Genomic DNA, 19,391 nt, shown 5'->3' on the forward strand with positions numbered 1-19,391 from the left:
TTCTAAGGTCATATTTTCACATGGTTAAGTTTAAGTGACCGTAAAAAGATCGGTTTCTTTGAATGGACAGCTGAGGGTATTAAAAGTCAATAGCTGGAGACATTATTATGAATTCATCTAGAAAACGGGTATGGATTTCGGTTTACTTTGATAAAGACGACTTATATTAAAAGGTGCACAGTGTAACTTTCCCGGAGAGGGGTCTGTCACCTTTTTGTCTCCATGCAGCAGTAGTTGAAAGTAACAAGGTGCCAAAGTAAAAGTACTGTACTAAAGTAACATTTTAGCAATCTGTACTATATTTTAGTTCATTTTACACTTTTTACTTTCCACAAGATTTGGGGTTTATTTTTTAGCACATTTGTGGCAACATCCTGCGAAAAAGATTGCAGTTGGACAAAAAATATACATGATAAATAATATTCAGTCACTCCTGTTGAATAATAAGTAAAATTTTTCATCAAAATCACATTTCATCAGTTTTCAATAGTAGTCAAAATCGGCATGAAATACTTATACCGACTTAAACTTTTCCCTAAGTAGATTTTTTTATGTGATACTTTGCATTAAACTTATCTCGCTAGCATTTATTGAATCAAAATCATTGACATTTTTATTCAAAATTTCTCCATGTTTTTATTAACACTTTTTTACACTACACTCAATACTGTGTATCTACCTCATTAACAACTATGTAACATAAAGGAGGTATACCTCCCCACTAACTCCTAACCCTTTAACCTTGACTACAATATTAATGTCCATTTTTATATTTGCTAGAAACTATTACCGCTTTTTTATCCTAATATTGCAGTGCGCAAAAGTGTTGAATCATTTTGATAACATGTGATATATTTTGAGAGTGGTTGTTACCTTTCACTTATTTTGTCGGACCGCTCCACATCATTAATGTCCATCCGCAGCTTATACTTCATGTACAGAGGCAGTTCTGTGGAGTTTGTGGAGATGGTTTCAAACACAATTCCAGCCCAATACGTCCCGTTATCCAGAAGATCCAACGCTCTGCTGACCAACTGTTCCTCTGTTGGCATCGGCTCAAACTTATTCAGGTCCAGACACTGTTGAGTACATAGCAAGAGAAGGAGGAAAATATTGAATAACTGGTAGCACTAGACATCCTTTAGTCCAGTGGTACTAAACCTGGGGGTCAGGACTCCCATGGGGGTTGCGAAATGATATCAGGGGGTCCCCAGATGATATAAGATAAGATATTCCTTTATTGTCCGCACATGGGGAAATTTCATTGTTTCAACGCAGGTAGATACAGAGGGAAAGGACAGGTAACTGATAGGAAGTTTAAAAAACACTCTTAACAGAAGAACAATATGAGAAATGAGAGAACAATGAAAATGTATACAATAGTCTTAAACAAGGATGTAGGACAAAATGTAGATTACTATTTGTTGGCCTACCAAAGTTATTTATGAATATCAACGGCTGTTATTTTGGTATTTTATTTTACCCGGAAGAAGCTTAGGGGTAAATAAAAATAGGACCAATGATTGTTTGTAATAAGTGAATGAACTAGTAAGCATGTGGTAACCAGTTATGTTAAAGGAACAGTTTTTATGCATTGTAAATTCTGTCGACAACCTGGATTATTGAGACGTCATTGGATGTACCTACGCAAATACCGTATTTTCCGGACTATAAGTCGCACCGGAGTATAAATCGCACCAGGGAAAAAATGCATAATAGAGAAGAAGAAAAAATATATATATATATATATATATATATGTATGTATAAATATATATATATATAAGTAGTAGTAGTTATATAAGTATATAAGTATAAATATAAGTATAAGTCGCACCCCGGCCAAAACTATGAATAAAAATGCGACTCATAGTCCGGAAAATACGATACTCTTCATGTGATCTTCATTTCACCTGGTTACAAAATTCTGTTCACAAAAATTATGGAAGTAACAATTACCAAATTTCACAAAATCATGGTCAAAATGTCGTGATATCATGGTCAATGTAACAACAAAACAATGCATTAAAGTACAGTACTTTAATTATCGTTACATCCTTACAAGAAACTTAACAACTCTACTAGAAAACATGTCCTTGTCAAATATTGTCAATTGCAGACACAAACTCTAAAATCAAACCATCACCGTTTTGAATTGTCTCACTAACAGACCAGCCAACCAAACAGAACAATAATAACAGAAAAATAATAGCGCTAACCAAAACGAGCTGCACAGAACATGTAATAATGACATGACACGCTGGCAGATGGGTGTTTAGCGAATAGCGTCACTTGCATCACTCCGCTGTGGACTAACCCACCAGCGTGGTTCAAAAATGATGTGGTGCTGCCAGAGGGTGGGAAATGTTTTGGGCCCTGGCACAGGCACACTCAAATGAGATACAGCACCCTCCTCTGTAGCTGCACCCCACCATTCATGAGGCGCTAATGAGCTTGGCGTCCCGGGAGCCAGTCACTCCTGACAGCTGTCCGCACATCTCACTGCTGCAACAGTTTTGTCATTCCCAAAATCACAAGTCGTTATTGTGGATCCGGTTTTGGGGAGTGGACATGAACTGCATTTGTTTGTTTAAATAATTGCAGCGTTTGCGATTCAAATTGCCATTTTGATTTGATTGTGATTCATCTTAGAGTCATAACTTTCTGCTATAAGGAAACTTTTGTTTGTTTGAACAGGATTTTAATGTTCCACATAAAATGCATATTTAATGTGCATATCCATAAAATGTCTGATTAAAATGAGCACCAATTCACATTGAAGCTGTTCCTGAACCCTTTGGAGTACAAACAACTGGCTGGACTCTTTGTGAAGCTGATATTCTGTAGTTTTTGCCTCTGAGGAACAAGCTCTGCCCAGAGGGAAAGCAAATTTCAAATCCTGCCAAGATTTTCTTTAGTACATATATGAAGTAGTAAAGCTGCTGTTGGAGGCATGGGCTGACCAACAGTAGTTCGGTTTTGACAATTCCTTTCTTAAAGTTGAAGCTAATTTTAACAGAAATGAGTTTTAGGGACTTGTAATAAAGTAGTTTAAATCCATATAATAGTCCTATTACATTTTTATTTTATGGAAACATTTTTACTTGTGTGTTTGGAGTACAAATTGACCCTGATTCATCCCAGAATGTTTGATTTGACTGAAAATAAGTGAGTTACAGCTTATTTTGTTGTTAAATATGTACCATGAGCTTGGTAGATGTTTTTATCAGATGGTGGACAAAATGGAAAAATTAAGAGAAACTCAAACGTCTCGACGCTGGAATTATGTTAAAATTAGACTGCAATGCACTAGGAATTTAACCAAACAAATAACATACTCTACCATACAGGTATAAGTGGGCAGCAATGTGTAGATGACACTGTGAATGAATAAAACATGTACCATTAGAATATTGCCCTTTATTACAAAATAAAATGCTACTGAAACATACTTCCCAACTTATTTACTATTCCAGGGGGAATAATGCTTAACTAAGCAGGAGATTGCCCCCCAAAGCGGGATGTTTCAAATTTTATCAGCATTAAGAGAAATTAACAAAAATAAACAAACAAAATGCGAATCACATGGCTTATAGGACGAATATCCGTCCCACTTAGAGCACTACAGTATGTTTCTGTAGTTAACATACCATGTATAATCAAACCAGTCTGTTTGTCCTTATCGGCGCCACTATCTTTGTAAAGTGTAATTTCACCAATACTGTGCTTCAGTTTATGTGCATCACAACTTCAGAGTTGATCTACAGAAATAAACATTTAATCTATTGTTAAATACTGTTAAATAGGTATTTGGAACTGAAAAATATTGTATTTGACTTTATAACAAAATAAACTTCTCAAGATCTAAAAAACCTTTGAAAATGTACTAAGTAACATTTCCACGTCTGTGTAGTTATCTGTAGTTATCTGTTCAGCTGAACTGACACACCACTAAATACAAACACACGTGGAGCGTTTAATTAAGGAGGTTAAGTTACGCCTCTTGCCTTGAAAATATAGAATAAGTGCATGAGCCACAGTGTTCCATCAAACCAAACTATTTTGTCAAATCATGGGCCAAATATTATGTACAAAATAAAACAAGAAAAAATAAAAGAAATAAATAGCTTTTTCACAGCCAAGTAATAGTTGTGGAGACTGTTGCGCAAATGTGCTGCAGGTGAAAGACCATAAAGTCCATATCCATGCAGCAGCAGGAACAGGAACATGGACTTTTGATGTGATTTATGATATGAAATGTTCATATCACAGACATGTTTCTGCTCAAACTCAATATGAGCTCGCTATTTTCATAGTTTAAGCTGATCTTAGTGACAAATGATTCATGTAGTGACTCAAATTAGGTCATTGTGTTTGTGTTCACAGTCACAATAGTGTGGACACAGTCATGTTCATACTTTATTACACTCTGACCTGTGTTTTTACCTGTGGCTCCTGATCTGTCTAGGTATGTAGAGGTTTGGATGTTTTCCTCACAGAGCATCATCACAGAAGTTAGTTTTCTTGTTAGCTCCACATTAGCTACACTTTTAGCACAGCTCTAACATCCACAAAACCTTCTCCTTTCTTTCTTCCACGTGTTTCCCAAACCACACGTCTCTGTCCTCGCTCAGACCTCTGCTCAGAGGTGCGTAAGTGCTGTAAAGTGCGCAAACGCGCGTCTTACTTCCCTCTTAAATTTTTTTTTTAATTTTATATGAATTCAAAATGTTTGGCGGGCCAGATCATAACGTCTGGCGGGCCGGATGTTTGACACCCCTGCTTTAAGGTATAGATATTTCTGCAGTTTTAATAATTTGACAGACATTTTTATTTTACAATGTACACATTTCTGTTGATTGACATATCTTCTGATTGTCGCTATTGATATTGCTTTTTGTACGCAAACTGTTACGTTCTGGCTTGGGAAACGGCCTAGCAGTGTGTATAACATGTGTAGCATTCAAAGAAGAGCAGGACTAGACTTGATCTAATTTGTTTTCTGAGCAGCTCAAGCAGCAGAGGAGACATGGTCGCACCAAGTGAGTGATAGGAAAGGCGTGTAGTTGTTGTAGAATCTCATTAAAAAACACGGTATCGCCGCCCGGGCATGAGTTTGTGTCAGAGTTTATTTAAGCTTGCCAAGAATGCAATGGATGTGCCCCTGTCTGTGGTGAGCGCGAGAGGTCAGCAAACTTCAAAAACACTGTCAGACTTCAACAGAAATACGATGGACATGTGTTTGACAAGGACAAGAAACCAACAAGTCTGGCCCCTGTCACTCAGCGCCTGATGCAACAGCCTCCTCGGCACAAAATCCTTAACTTTATGGTGGATTGGTCTGGACAACGCCAGAACAAAAGACGCTTTCATGGCAGGTCTGTAGGGAAGGGAGACACGGTTATTTTGTGGGTGATTTACGAACGTCGAGTTAAGGTGAATCTAGGGCTATGCAATCAGACACATTTTATTAGAGAGATCATTTCTAAAAAGTATTTTTTTTGGTGAGCTCTACAGCCCAACATCTGTCAGTAAAAATGTGTTCAGACGGAGGAAGATATTTAACTATTTTAGTACCCTATTTTAGTATTCAAGGGCAATATTTAGACAATTAAAATCATATCAAAAATAGCATGAATCAATGTGACAGGAAAAGAATGTATTACTTTTTGTCATATAAATGTGTAAAAGTTTAGTTTAATTTAGGCTGAGCAAACTAATATCTCTGTTTGCCGTAACCCGACCGACCCGGTATGAAACTAGCTGACCGGAAAAAAAAAAAAAATATCAGCATTTTATTTAAAAAACAAAATCTTTTATTTTTCAATTATTTCACCGACTCACTGACCCTGTCTTTCCTAAACCGCCGTGTCGAATAGTTTTATCACGCTGTTAAACCTATCTTGCATCCCAAAAGGACTGACAAGTTGGTTTGACTGTCGGCACCACTGAGCTGGCCATAGTACATGTCACTCTCTATCACGGTGTGACTTGATTTAGATTTGACTTACGCAATGCATTCTGGGATTGAAACATGCCCAGCAGCGTCATCACAACGAACATGGCGGGAACATGGCAGCGCCCGTGTCCCCCGCATGTTCCCCCGCTCGCTTTCGCTACCAAAATAAAGGATAACGGCGTACAAAAGGTCGATTGAAATGTCTTAAAATTGGGAGATTTAGTCTCCCGATCGGGTTGATCGAGACGATTTCCGAGACTGTCGAGACTGTTGAAGCCTGACCCCTGGCGGTATCCGAGTCAAAAAATTGCTAGATTTGGATCCTTTTTTTTGCCTTCAAACTAAAAAAAAAATAATTTGCCTACCGTCCGACCCACTTGAAAAATGTTGGGTTGAGTTACAGCAAACAGACAATTTATTTGGGGCAGCCTTATTTTAGTTTATTTGGGAAATCTAGGCAATCAACATCATACATTGCATTGTACATTTCTTTTTGTAGTGTTATATGGAGCGAGTACCGTATTTTCCGGACTATAAGTCGCACCAGCCAAAAAATGCATAATAGAGAAGAAAAAAACATACATAAGTTGCAGTGGAGTATGAAATAAGGATGCAAGTGTGAAAATAACAAATATTTTCACATATAGGTCGCTCCCGAGTATAAGTATATAAGTATAAACATAAGTATAAGTTGCATCCCGACCAAAACTATGAAAAAAAGTGCGACTTATAGTCCGGAAAATACGGTAATTCCAATCATGATGTAGTGTTATCGTTCATTCATTCTTATTTTCAGTCATTTTGGAAAGGTTTTATATATTTTTGTGAATCCAGTGGTAAATGAAACCAAAAAAATGTGTACGACTGCAACTATTACCAATTATATACTTGAAATATGTGTGTTGGCCAGTTTCACTTACAGCAAGTTACAACATGATTTGGTCAAGATGACACGCTTGTCTTCTTTTACTTCTCTATTGTACATTCCCCTATTGACTGAAGAAACTTTTAACTTCCCTCGAAAGAACATTGCAATAATTCTCTAATGCAGCTCGGTCCATCCTCGAGTCCATTCCTTTGCAAAATTGCTGTCATTAGAGCTTGGAGAAGTGCACGTTGGAGGCTTTCACTGACCACACAGACTAACTAGCTCACCTGCGTGTGGGTGCGTGTACAGCCTTTTACACATTTGATGTAGTACTAATGAGATTTATTCACATGGTTTGGACACGTTTATTATGGGATGAGAAGCAAGATTTCGTTCATGGTTTCCACAAACTTGGTGTAAGATTTCTTAGCAAATTGCTGTAAAATAAGCAAAATATGTTTTGCTTATTGACAATAAAAAGTTACTGTTGTACTTTTGCCACAGACAAGTTGATGCTAATCTTAGGCAAATCTCCATTTTTTTTCTTGGCAGCAATAGGAGGAAAGAATGAATAAGGAAGAAAGAATAGCAATTTGGCTGTTGCGGTCCAACTATGAGATCCAGCTTTGTTCTTTAATCATTATTATTCAGCGAAGATTCAGTCTTATGTGAAATCAAAGCGCAATACGTTCTTCACTCTACAATGTGTGTACTACTCACGACAAGTCAGGAGACGTTTCAATTAAATTCAAATCTGCACATTATTGTCAATTGATCATAGATAATCGTCTTAAATAAATCTATATTTGAACACAAAACTTGGCTTGCGCTTCAATATTTAGTTAATCTAGAAACAAAATCTGACAATGCAGAAAATGTATTTGTTTATGTATGTTTTGGCCCATATACTTTATTGGACAGATTTGATGACATTCAGCAAACTGTCAAGAGGCATGTATCAATCTGTACAGTTAAAAATCCCATGACACTCAAAGCAGGACACAATTATGTCTTACCCCAAGAAGTTTTGAGAGGAAACTGAGTATTTGTGTGACACTAAGGTACAGTTCCCTCCAGTCGTTATTCGGCATGTCCGGGGGGCGGTCCTCCGGGGGGCCGTTGTACAGGAAGTTGGCCAGTAACTCTGCGGTCCATCCGCTTCCCCGGAGACGCTGGTCGATGAGTTCAGAAAACACGGGGTTCTCCAACAGTCTCTAATTTGGAAGAAAAACAATATGAAGCAAAAACATGACACACCAAAATACAAATACATACAAAAGGTAGTGTTTAAGCTACTCATTTGTGCAAATATTAATACAGCAAAGTTTCATGTTCACAATACCCTTAATATCCGAATACAATTGTCAACCTTTTCAGCCCGGCAGTAGTCAGAACTCATAATGCAGTAGTCAGAAGGTTAAAACACGTATAATTTATGCTGCTTTAAAGTAACACGATGCATATCTCTGCATCGATACAGTATAATGTCATATCTACATTTTGAGCACAGCCCTAGTCATAACAGTATATCAAAACTACTATACGATCACATGGTATTATATCAAAAAATAGCGTTGAAGATGACATTCTATTGTTTGTATAACTTTGAGTGTCTTTAAACCACCACCGTGCAGGGTATCAAAATCTTTATTCAGTCCTTCCCTTTGAATAGAAAGAGAGTTTGAAACGTTAGAACCGTGACAGCACCAATTTATTTTATATCCATTTAATTGGGTCCAATGGAGACGCTATTGTTTGCATTTTAATCACCGTAGCATTAATGTCTTTCACACTTATTTTCTTCTTTTTTTTTTTTTTTAAAGTCGCACAGAATAATGTATTACGAGCAAAAACCCCCGGGAGGAAGCCTGAAACTGAAACCGGAGCGTGCCATTGCCTCAGCATTTCATTTGAGGCCGTTACAATCAACTCCGGGCCCCATAATGTGAGGTTGGAGGATCAAACTGCTATTGCGCTAATCAAATGATAAATAATTGAAGGAGGCGCGCTGATGTGAGGGCAAATACGACCTCCCTGCCTGCTGCAACAATAAATGAATATAGGGGGAAATGTTTTGGCAGCAAGGGGAGAAAAAAAAACATTGCAAGATCAGAACACATTAGCTTTTGCATAATAAGCTGGTCTCTTTCCTACTCGTTGGTTAAACGCGTTGCCCTGCATTTAGTGGCCACGACCGTTCCCATTACTCCCACCTTGTATTTGCATAGTTGCCTTCAGCAGTGAAATTAACACCCAAGTAATGCTGGGGCACTGCAGCGGTAATAATAGTGTGATTACGTAGGCTAAAATTAACCGCGATAATATACCTGTCATGTACATTTGAATCAAGACAAATGTAGGGAGCGTTTTCGAGATTATATGTTGTGGCGATGTTCTGACGTAACGATGTCGAAGAGGATGGGCACAGGTCTTGGATGAATAACAAATACCAAATTACATATGTATAATGGGCAATTCTGAGAGGAATCAATCTGGTGAATATCAACTAATGCTTCTTTTTACTGCGTGTGATGGGACTTGATCATTCCTGTGGAGACGTTTGAAAGATGTTGGCAAAATTATTGGTGGTAGTTTATCATGAGTTCTAAAAGTATACTTAATAAGGTGCATTATGTAACATTTCTGGTGGATGGCTTTGTCTGAAATGTTTCATATAATAATATAATGTAATAATTTGTATTTAATTAAGTTTTTACTATTCAAATTAAGTAAAAAATAAAATAAAAAACTTACTTGACTTTTATGTAGTACTTTTTTGTTGGTTTGTTTGTTTGATATGGGCATAACAATTGCATTGGTTGACACCCAATGCATTGTGCTCATTTTCAACACCTGCCCATACGAGTTTAGTACAAATAGAAAGGTTCAAAATCCAACACGAAATTACATAAACAGAAACAAGGCACATTTCATACATTTTGTGAGCAGCTCTGGCCCGACTTTAACCACAGTTTCAAAGTACTGCTAACATGTTTTCAGTTTCAGTTTGTAGTTTTATGTCAAGGGGAAGAGAAGCTGGACTGTCCACAAACTGACAGAGGCTCTGGTGTTTGATCTGAGAGTGCCCTGACGTCTGACTGCCACACCACACAAGTAATTTTAAGTACTTTTTATATTGCTGTTTTTGTCACATTAAAGTTAAAAAATTTATAAGCTGGTCACAAACTTGAGGAAAAGTAACGTGATACACAAAGGGAATGAAAGAAAATTATTGATTAATTCATTGTTTTTTGGTCATGATCTCAATAATCGTGAATAATTGTTAAATTGTGGCATATTTCGTCACCATAATCGTAAAACAAAAACGTGCAAACGTGACATCCCTAATCCCAACAAGTAACACATCTCGGAGAAGCAAGCAGGCAGCCTACCACCCAACCAGAAAAGTTACATAGTGCACCTTTAAATCGTAATGTGATCAATGTACTCATCAATGCCCCAATAGTAAATGCCCTTCTGCCTATGTCTTCCTCCATCCTCTGTTCCCCATCTCTGATCTGTTCATTGTTGTGATGGTAATTGGTCCATCAACACAAAACCGCGTCTGCGACCTTGAAGGACCTCTGGAGATGACGGACCGCTGGGAGCCCGGGCGCGGAGGTGGGGAGAGCCGGGTGCGGATACAGAGAGAGGGAGACCGAGGCAGAGAAAATGAAGACAAAGGAGGACTGCCGGCCCATTTGTGTAAAGGTTAGGGCTAGGGTAATGAATACTCGGGCTGTACGGTGCGGCCGGTGTCTGCTCCCCTCCAGCTGCTGCCTATAAGCTCATTTGGAGTGACACCGGAGTGATGTCGGTGTCAAGGAAATACAGAGGGAGGCGGGGGGAAGGCAGCAAAGTGTCCATGTCCTCTACTTGTGCAGATAATCCGCTCTGCCACCGCCAAAATTATCCTGCACTTATCTATAATTACCTCCCCCTGCTGTTTCCGCGTATAAGAGCAAGTGCTGCAAATTAATATACATAATGCGTGCAGTATATCTTCCAACGCATTCCTGTGTTTGGGCATGCGAGGTCACTTAACGGCAATCGGGTATGCAAAAGTGTCTGTACCGTAAATGACAACATGCAAACGTGAGGGAATTAGTATTAGCCTTATTATACTGCATTGATCAAAAAAACAATATGGCGCCCTTGAACTTGGATATGCCTGTTTAGAGATAAGTGAATTATCCTTTGAGTCACAAAAGCTTAGTGACAGCTTGAGGGTGGAGCTGCTTTTTTTTTTTTTACCTTACCTTTTTTATCTTAACTGATTGGATTTATTCTTTATTGAATTGCTCAAATAAAATATGGAATACAATACCATAAATAACAAGGGGAAACACTGAACTGAAGACTTATGATGATTGGTATTTATTACTAAAGTTTCATTATAACCGTGTTCAGAGCAACAACAAGAAATATAAGTATATGGTAGACAATAAAAACTTACCCGAAGCGCATTGACTTGAGTACCATTTTGAAGGGAGTTGTACAAACGCGGTCCGACAACTTCCCATGAATTCACCAGCTCTTTTAACATGGCCAAAGCGTTAAATGTGCTGTTTGCCTTTAAAAAAGATGATTTTAACATGACGTGTCATTCAAAGTGAAATGTATTTTAAAACCTATTGCAAAAAAATAGATGTTTTTCCTGATCTTTTGTTCTCGACAAACTCACTTCCTGTATCATGCGGCGAGCAGCGGGCGTATCAGGTGCAAAGAGGACCTTTCCTTGCACTAGCGGCCTGAAAGTGTTCCAAATGTAGCGCAGCTGTGGTGTTCCCTCCAAGGTGTCAACCAGGGTCTGACAAAATGCATCTGGGAAAAGAGGAGAGGAGGCAAGCAATGTTAACGTGAGACGGTAGTACAAAATTCAGAGCAGAAGAAAAAATCAAAAATTTGGAAACATACAACGAACACTTCTAGTTAGTTCAATTCTTTTTATTGCTTTCTTTACATTGTCCAGGTGAATTCTGAGGCTCAGTGCAAAAAGTATATACTCCTTAGCTACAAGACTTCCATGTTTGATACAGTTGGATCAAACATTGAGTTAAATGGACATTTTTTTAGTGAGGGGTCCTGCTTGACTGTTATTGATTTGCAGTATTCTTTTAGAGAAAAGCTATGCATGTCATAAAAACTAAGTAGCGAGCTGGTCCAAACACAGTATGGTTAATACCGTTTTTGTGGTGTACACAAAATAAAAACTTGGGAAATAACATTGTTGTCCAGACCGTTTCATTAGAGTTTGGAATCAGTGTCCCTCAAAAAATGTTAAAACGTGCAAATAAAATCCAGAGGTAAACAATGCCATTTCAATGTTATAGTATTGTAAACAAATGTGAACATTTTTGTCTCTTTTGTACATTTAGTGCATGCACATGATGAGCCAATGACAATGTTTATTGATTTGGAACCACTAAAGATTTTAACTATTCACCAATTCATAAATTAGTTAAAATGTCAAATTTAGATGTTCAGTTTGTATTCATATTCATAAAGCATTTCAAAAAGTATAACAGGCAGAAACTTCTAATAATGTTTTTGGTTTGCAGAAATAGAGCACTGGAATGTCATCATTTGGAAAAAAATATGTACAAAATATGGACCATCTTTAAATTGTTGTCATTTTAGTTTAGTTATTTGAAATACTAAATATGTTCTTGTGTGGTTGAAATTGATGGAATTTAAAGTGTGGGGTTGTATAAGTGTAAAAAAAAAAAATACTTGACAGTCCAAAAATATAAAATAATGCTTTGGCAGGTCATAGGGTTAAACCTGCACAAAGCTATTTGAGTCTGACAGAAGAGAGGCTGCCAATGTGTGCCTCTCTGACCACCACCCACCTGTCACTCACACACCACATCCATACAAGGAAATGTGGGTGAAGTGTCTTGCCTAGGGACACAAGAACAGCGTCCATTGGAGCCACTTGGTGCCCCCTAGTGACACCTGGTGTTCCAGCGGTCTCCCATCCCAATACTAACCAGACCCTGCCTTGGCTAAGCAGATACATCCACCAATACTGCATTTAAATATCTATATCACTCTATATAAATATCTGTTATGTGTGAAAGTGTAAACAACTGGAATTAAGTCAGATTAATTAAATGTGATGACCTGAGCCAGTGTAGAACTGGGGCAATGCTTTGGCACAGATTTTAATTAACATATGGCTTACTTCACAAAGCACTGTCAAAGTACAGAAGAGACAAAAACAACTTGCTCGTGGCTTTGTGGGCACAGAAAACCCATGCAGTGGTGCTGGGAACATTATTAATTTAGCCTTTCTGCCAACATGAATATTGTTGAGTTGGGAGCGCAGAGCAGGTCAAATGAGGATCTCCACAGAGCTGGGACTGGAGTCTGAAGTAGATATTATACTGAGTTTCAAATCGTCTGGGAAACAATAAGTCACCTTTTTCTCATCTCGTACCAACAGCTCCACCTGTCATTACATCAAATACCCTTTTTTTCTTTCCCGAGCAGTCGTTTCTCATTTTGCAGAGTGACCATTTTCTCACCATCAGGGAGATTTTAGAGGCCATTTTCGGTGCAATTAAATGTTAGCCTTTCTGCCTGCTGGCCGTCTTTCTCAGGTGCTCCTGGGAGGTCTGTGTGCAGCGAGCTAATGGCTAGCCTTTATTCTGAGCATGGCCAGCTGTTCCCTTAAGCTGAACACACACAGGACACTTCTGCCAACCACATGTAAGCAGCAGCGAACAAAAAGGCACTTCTGTAGATTACATGGTCGAAGTAGATAATGGTCAAAGTTTAAAACAATAATGCTATTTTGGTCCAAGATAAGTTATAATCGAATAACACTGCGTTTCACTCACTCTTAATTAAACAACGCATTGAAGATTCACTGATTGACACATCTAATTATCAAGTCCACGCTTTGTCTCCGCCACATAGATTTGGTTGTTTATTGTTAAAGGCGCAATGGACGATTTTTCGGCGATTTGAGAACGCAGACGGAAGTGCGCGTGCGCACTCTCCCGTGTGGACTGATACAACACACACGTGCGTTTGTTTATTAGCGCAACGGAGCGCATCGCATCTCTCGTCTCCCGTAGATTTCTGTCCACTTCTGCGTCAGCTCGAACTGTCTTTCTCCGTCTTCATTTTCTGCATGTGAGCGGTAGGTGCGTTTTATGATTGATACGTGGCAGGACAAATGATTTATCCACGCCACGAGGAAATATGATAACAAATTTGCAGAAAAAAATCGTCCATTCCACCTTTAATCAAGTACATTCTTTTTTTTTAATTGATTTTCTTTAAATAAACGAGGCGTTAACTTGCAGTAAACCATCTTTCTAACTCTCAGTATACATTAAACAGATGTTTATCTGACTAACTCTACCGCCTCATATCAAAGTTTAGAACAGAAAGAAAGAAAAGAAAGAAGACTTGACATCAACAGGCAAAAATAATAATAATAATAATATATATAGAAAAATTATGAAAGGAAAATAACACTGAATGACGTTCAAGAAGAATTTACCACATCATTCCATTTCTTTTTCTTCTGATATTTGGCACGTGTCTGTGGCCGATAAACAATATTTGCTGATGCTGATCATCATAACCCTCAAAAAGACAAATCTAATGCACAACAGACAAACCGGGAATAACACACAAACTGATATATATCACCCACACCTATACGACCTCAAGACCACAAGAAGCATCAACTACCTCCACTGTACGATGCAGGTTCAGACATGTTGGTGGTCTGTGTTGTTCATGGATCTAAGTGGTCTCTCAAAAACAAACATGCACGCTTACACAGACCCGAGCGTGTTCAGGTGCTCTTTTTACTTCAGCACCGCACACGCAGTACTCCCTCCTCCCACGTTTAAATCCAAAATACTGCTAACTTCATTGACATGTACTCACAGCACAGAGCAGGAGACGAGCCGAGGATCACCAGAGATCACCCGTGTGCGCCGTTCGTAATGGCCTTTAATGGGCAATGAACGGCATGTTATTATTCCTTCTTTACGTCATTCAAAGACACATTGGCTTGAGTCGTGAGACGGAACCGTGGATTCTGTGCTTGACGCCGGTTTCTGCCGCAGTCAAATAATTGCTTGGAGCCTCCAGCCTGCCTCTCAACTTACCTGGCAAATTGAATCAATTTCAGTCAAACCCTGGAGACGGCCTCATCCCAGCTGCTGCCAGACAACACCGCGGATGCAAAGACAACCAATCAACAGCACTTTTCCCTCACAAGAAACTACACTACGGTTTAAAGCTTAAATCCATGTTAAAATACACATGTGCGCCTTTCAAGTATCACTTTCTTCATCAATCGAGCGTTTTACAATGTCAACGATCGGCTTGGGTATTTGAATCTTCCAATACTCTGTAAGTAAAAGCATGTGGTTTGGAGCCGAGTTCGGACTTTGTAGGAAGAAATGTGGTTAAACCGATTGATTGAACCGAGTCTGTAGTGTTTATGTTGGGGTATTTAACATTGAAAGCCATTTTGATTTGCTTTTAATAAGGCAAAGTTGAATCAAATTGAAACTAGTGCTTGATCAATACCCCGAATTGTCAAAAATACTCAAAAATACTCAAAAAATCGTTTAGCGTGCTTGAATTTCCAAACCTAGGAAACACACGACTAATTATTCAAAGAGACACCCAAAGGCAAATACTCAAAAGATGACAGCGAATGCAGAGACGATTAGAAAATGTTATGAGCGATATCAAGGGAGAGTCGCACCAGGCAAATAGGTCCATATAAATGAGCGGGACGGCTGTTTTGACAACATAATGTGAAAAGCAGTGGGAGCAAATCTCAGCCACTGCAGTTAGATATAAGTGCTCATAAAATGGTATGGTGCATAGTTTTTGTTTTACTGTGCCAGAGGAACTGTTTGACAACTCCGTGAAATGACTCAGAAGTTTCCTGGGATTAATTGGAGAGGGGGGACACTTCTAAAGCTTTTACAAAACTCGGTCTCTATTATGGCTACTTAACTATCCCTTTGAGTGCTTTCCCACTTACAAAGGACTTGTAATTGGCCATTAAACAGACATGCTGCATTTTTAACATTTATTCAACTGTACATACACCAACACAATGAGATGCCACAGCAAATCCAAAACAGCTAATAGCATGCTAACTGACGTGTTAGAGCGAATTTTGTAGAGATGATAAAATGTTTTGGCTAATTCAAGGTGGCAAGAGCATGCAATTTCACTTCAGAGAACAGGGTTATTTTCTGGGAATAGATGCGCGTTATTAAAATGTAATTTTGTGGCGTTTTCTCTGAAGGACGGATAGTAAATGAAGCACGATGGATTGAGATTTAATGAGAACAGTGCCATGAGAACCTCACAAGATCTTAGGGTACCGTGTGTATGTAATTCAAATGCGTGTACCAAAGAGCATCACGTCACATCAGAAGTTGCGTATTCCCACGGGGACACGCTCCTTTTTTCCTCAACACTAAAATTAGATTCCAGGGAAAATGATTAGTTCTTTAGACCTTGAGGGAACGTGCTCATGTATCAACATCAGCGGCTCTGGCTGGGCTTGTTTTTAACTATTCAGGTGGGTGATAATAATCCATTACCCTCCAGGGGGCGTCTCAGGGTGCAAAATATAAAAGAGATGAAGTGCAAAAAATGTTATGTTAACTACAAGAGTGTGTCCTGACATGGAATATCTCACATGTGAAGCATCAGGTGCTTTATCAATAAGTATGTGCTCAGAAGAGTGGTGTGGTGCCCAAAGGTGAGCAGAGACAAGCATAACTACAAGTTTTGAGTATAGACATGATGATATTAAGGTTGAATAAATACTCACACATCTGTTCCAGTCTGATTTAATATATTTCAGAGGATATTAGGAGCGTAGGCTTTCACCATGCTTGCTTATGTCAGTTAAAAAACATGCACTAAATTCTGGTGGAAAACGATATAGAAATCACAATTTGCCATTTGTAAACCTCATTGGACTCCTTAGCCACATACTCGTCACCATGGGAACCGTTACTTAAAGCCGTTAAGATGGTTTGAGATGGAGTAATATTCCTCTGTGTCGCGAGGGAGTCTGTTTTAACTCAACTAGTTACAGTAAGTCATTGAAATACTGATGAATGTGACTATGAATACTCCCACAGCAGAACGGGCTGCTGTCTCTTCTCTAAATAGTTAGGATCAGTTCAACCGAAGTTCTTTTATCAGTTGGGGGAAGAGGACATGAATAATTTGCCACCATCACTCTCACTATGACTATATTACAACATAAAGAGGGAGCTTGGCTGTGACTGGTGCATTTGTAATGGATTTCCTTATGAGTTCTTGAGGAGTTTGGCCTTACCTGACCCATTGTTGACTGAACCATTGTTCAGACTGGAGAAGAGGTCTAGTCCGGCCCTCGGAGTGCTGGAGCGAGAGCTGACTGTCTTATTGGAGGTGGGCTTTTTTCCACACAGAAACATGTTGACACTGTCAAAAATATCTTGTCTGAAATCCAACGAGCGGGCAGCTTTTAGAGCGGGAGAATTCTGAAACTCTGTGAACTAAAAGCAGCAGATTGTACATATAGGTTAAATGAAAAGGCTTTGTACAACAAATACATTTATATGCGTAAATTGGGACTCACAGCCACCAAAACCGGTAATGCATTTACAGAGGTGCTTTGGAAAAGTGCAGCTGTGGCCGATGGATCCAGACGTGTGAGTAGTTGTGCCTGCAGAAAGAGCCATCATTAGCCACCACAAGGGAAGTGTATTCTTTTAAACAAGGATATAAAGCGATACTTCTGTGGAAAATGTTATAGTTCATTCAGTTTTTGTGTGATATGTGGACATTTACGGGCACATTGTATATCACTGTTTTGGGAGATTGATAAAATATCATCAGATTATTGTCATCGTGGAAATAAAGAAACATGTAATGTGAGGATTTGAGATATTACATTTTGTCAATACTGTGAAAAGATCTGTAGAAAATAGATATCAAACGGTTTATGTCAACTGCGAACCCAAAGTAGAAATAAACAGATAAACCCTGACTCCACTTGTCCGTCTCCTTTAGTGTATGCAGCGCCGTTGTTATCGAAATCATTCTGCGACAGCCAAGCCTTCTGTGTGAAGATTTGATGTTCTTCCCGTCCATTTGCTTGAGGCACCGAGACGTTTTTTCTTTTTTTCCCCTCGTAGCGTATCTTGTCTGCGGCGTTTCTTCTCCTGTGTTTGAAAATGCCTGTGGGCCTAAATTGTTCAGATGCTCTCCTCTACGAACTTCCTACCTTATCAGTTATTTATTGAATTTTCTGTCCCATATATTTTCTCTCAAAGATAAACTCAAAGGAGAGTGCTTAGGCTTTCATCATCCCCAAAAGGGACTTGGGGAATTTTAAAGGAATTTGAGACATTGGTTCTGATAAATAATTCCGAGCATTCTAGTAAAATCAGCGTATGGTACACATGGTGAAATATTTTTTGTCGTCATTTATTCATACATTTAAATAAATATGAAACACCGGAAACAGTGCATGCTTGGAAATCTGTTACCATTTTATTCTTTTACATTGTGGAGACAAAAATCTGGCATTTAACTTTTAAATTAGTTGGAGCTGGGAATCATTGTAATTAGATTTCATGTATTGAGAGCCCAGAGAGATTTGCAGTAGAGTGCCAATACTTCATTAATCTGGAAAAGTGTTTTATATTACTGTATAACTGCTATTACACTCCTCATGCAGTAAATTAATTTGTGCAGTCACCTTTACTTTTCACATATATTTTCTCCAAACAGCATCCGATTGGTGGGACGTAGCAATAATAATTGTTCTGTCTGAACACTCAAGCACTCAACTACTAGAGCCCAATTTTCTCAATTTCAACATTTCCCAAACTGTTATACTCAAGATTTTTTGAACATGAGAAAAGCTTTTTGTGTGGGTTACTTCAATTATGTTTGTGACAAAAAGTAAGTACAGGTGAGCAAAGCCGGAGTAGTGATTGCAGTGAGTATTTTAACATCAACTGCACTGTAATAGATTAATTTACCACTTCTCAAGAGCTCATATGTCACTGACAGTTTATTGACAGATGCATACTAATTATAACATATTGCTATATATACCTGCACTCTTTTTCCAAAGCTCACTTGTTTTTCTAGAATTAATGGCAAACCGAGTATATGGTCTGATTTAATGCTGACAAGCTGGAAAGAATTCAAAAACAGGCACACTTTTTTTTGCCAAAGCATTTCCCCCAAGTTTCAAAGTGTCTGAGCGCCAAACGATTTTTTTGAGATGAGCTTGATGTTACCTCAGACTGCACTTTTCCCGCGTCCAGATCCTGCCGCAGTGATTCTTGTATGCTAATCAGCTGCGGCAGAGACAGGGAACAGCTGACGTTCTGAAAGGCTTCTCTCTCACCCGGGTGGCTAAATTGGATGTAGTTGCCCAGGCCGGTCCCCTCGCACAAGACACGCTTCAGATTCCCAGGTGTTGGGACGTCCATCGCCTGAGGAATACACGGGAACTTGACGACAAACACTGACAAGCAGAAGGTTTGCTCTAGATA

At 38.8% G+C, this 19,391-nt stretch overlaps 1 protein-coding gene across 1 annotated transcript in view; it reads right to left on the reverse strand.

The window, feature by feature from the left end:
• Positions 1 to 19,391, reverse strand: part of LOC140371373 (phospholipid-transporting ATPase ABCA1-like) — a 207,165-nt gene that overhangs the window by 169,069 nt on the left and 18,705 nt on the right. Inside the window, exons 7-11 of the mRNA XM_072458485.1 lie at positions 17,174 to 17,360; positions 11,510 to 11,649; positions 11,282 to 11,398; positions 7,842 to 8,039; positions 874 to 1,079 (exon numbers count right to left, since the gene is read on the reverse strand). Coding sequence (XP_072314586.1) covers positions 874 to 1,079; positions 7,842 to 8,039; positions 11,282 to 11,398; positions 11,510 to 11,649; positions 17,174 to 17,360 — 848 coding nt within the window. The remainder of the gene's footprint in view (positions 1 to 873; positions 1,080 to 7,841; positions 8,040 to 11,281; positions 11,399 to 11,509; positions 11,650 to 17,173; positions 17,361 to 19,391) is intronic.

This window comes from Eucyclogobius newberryi, unplaced genomic scaffold, assembly GCF_026437365.1.
Source record: "Eucyclogobius newberryi isolate DKJ021-1_F unplaced genomic scaffold, fEucNew1.0.hap1 SCAF_22, whole genome shotgun sequence".
NCBI lineage: Eukaryota > Metazoa > Chordata > Actinopteri > Gobiiformes > Gobiidae > Eucyclogobius > Eucyclogobius newberryi.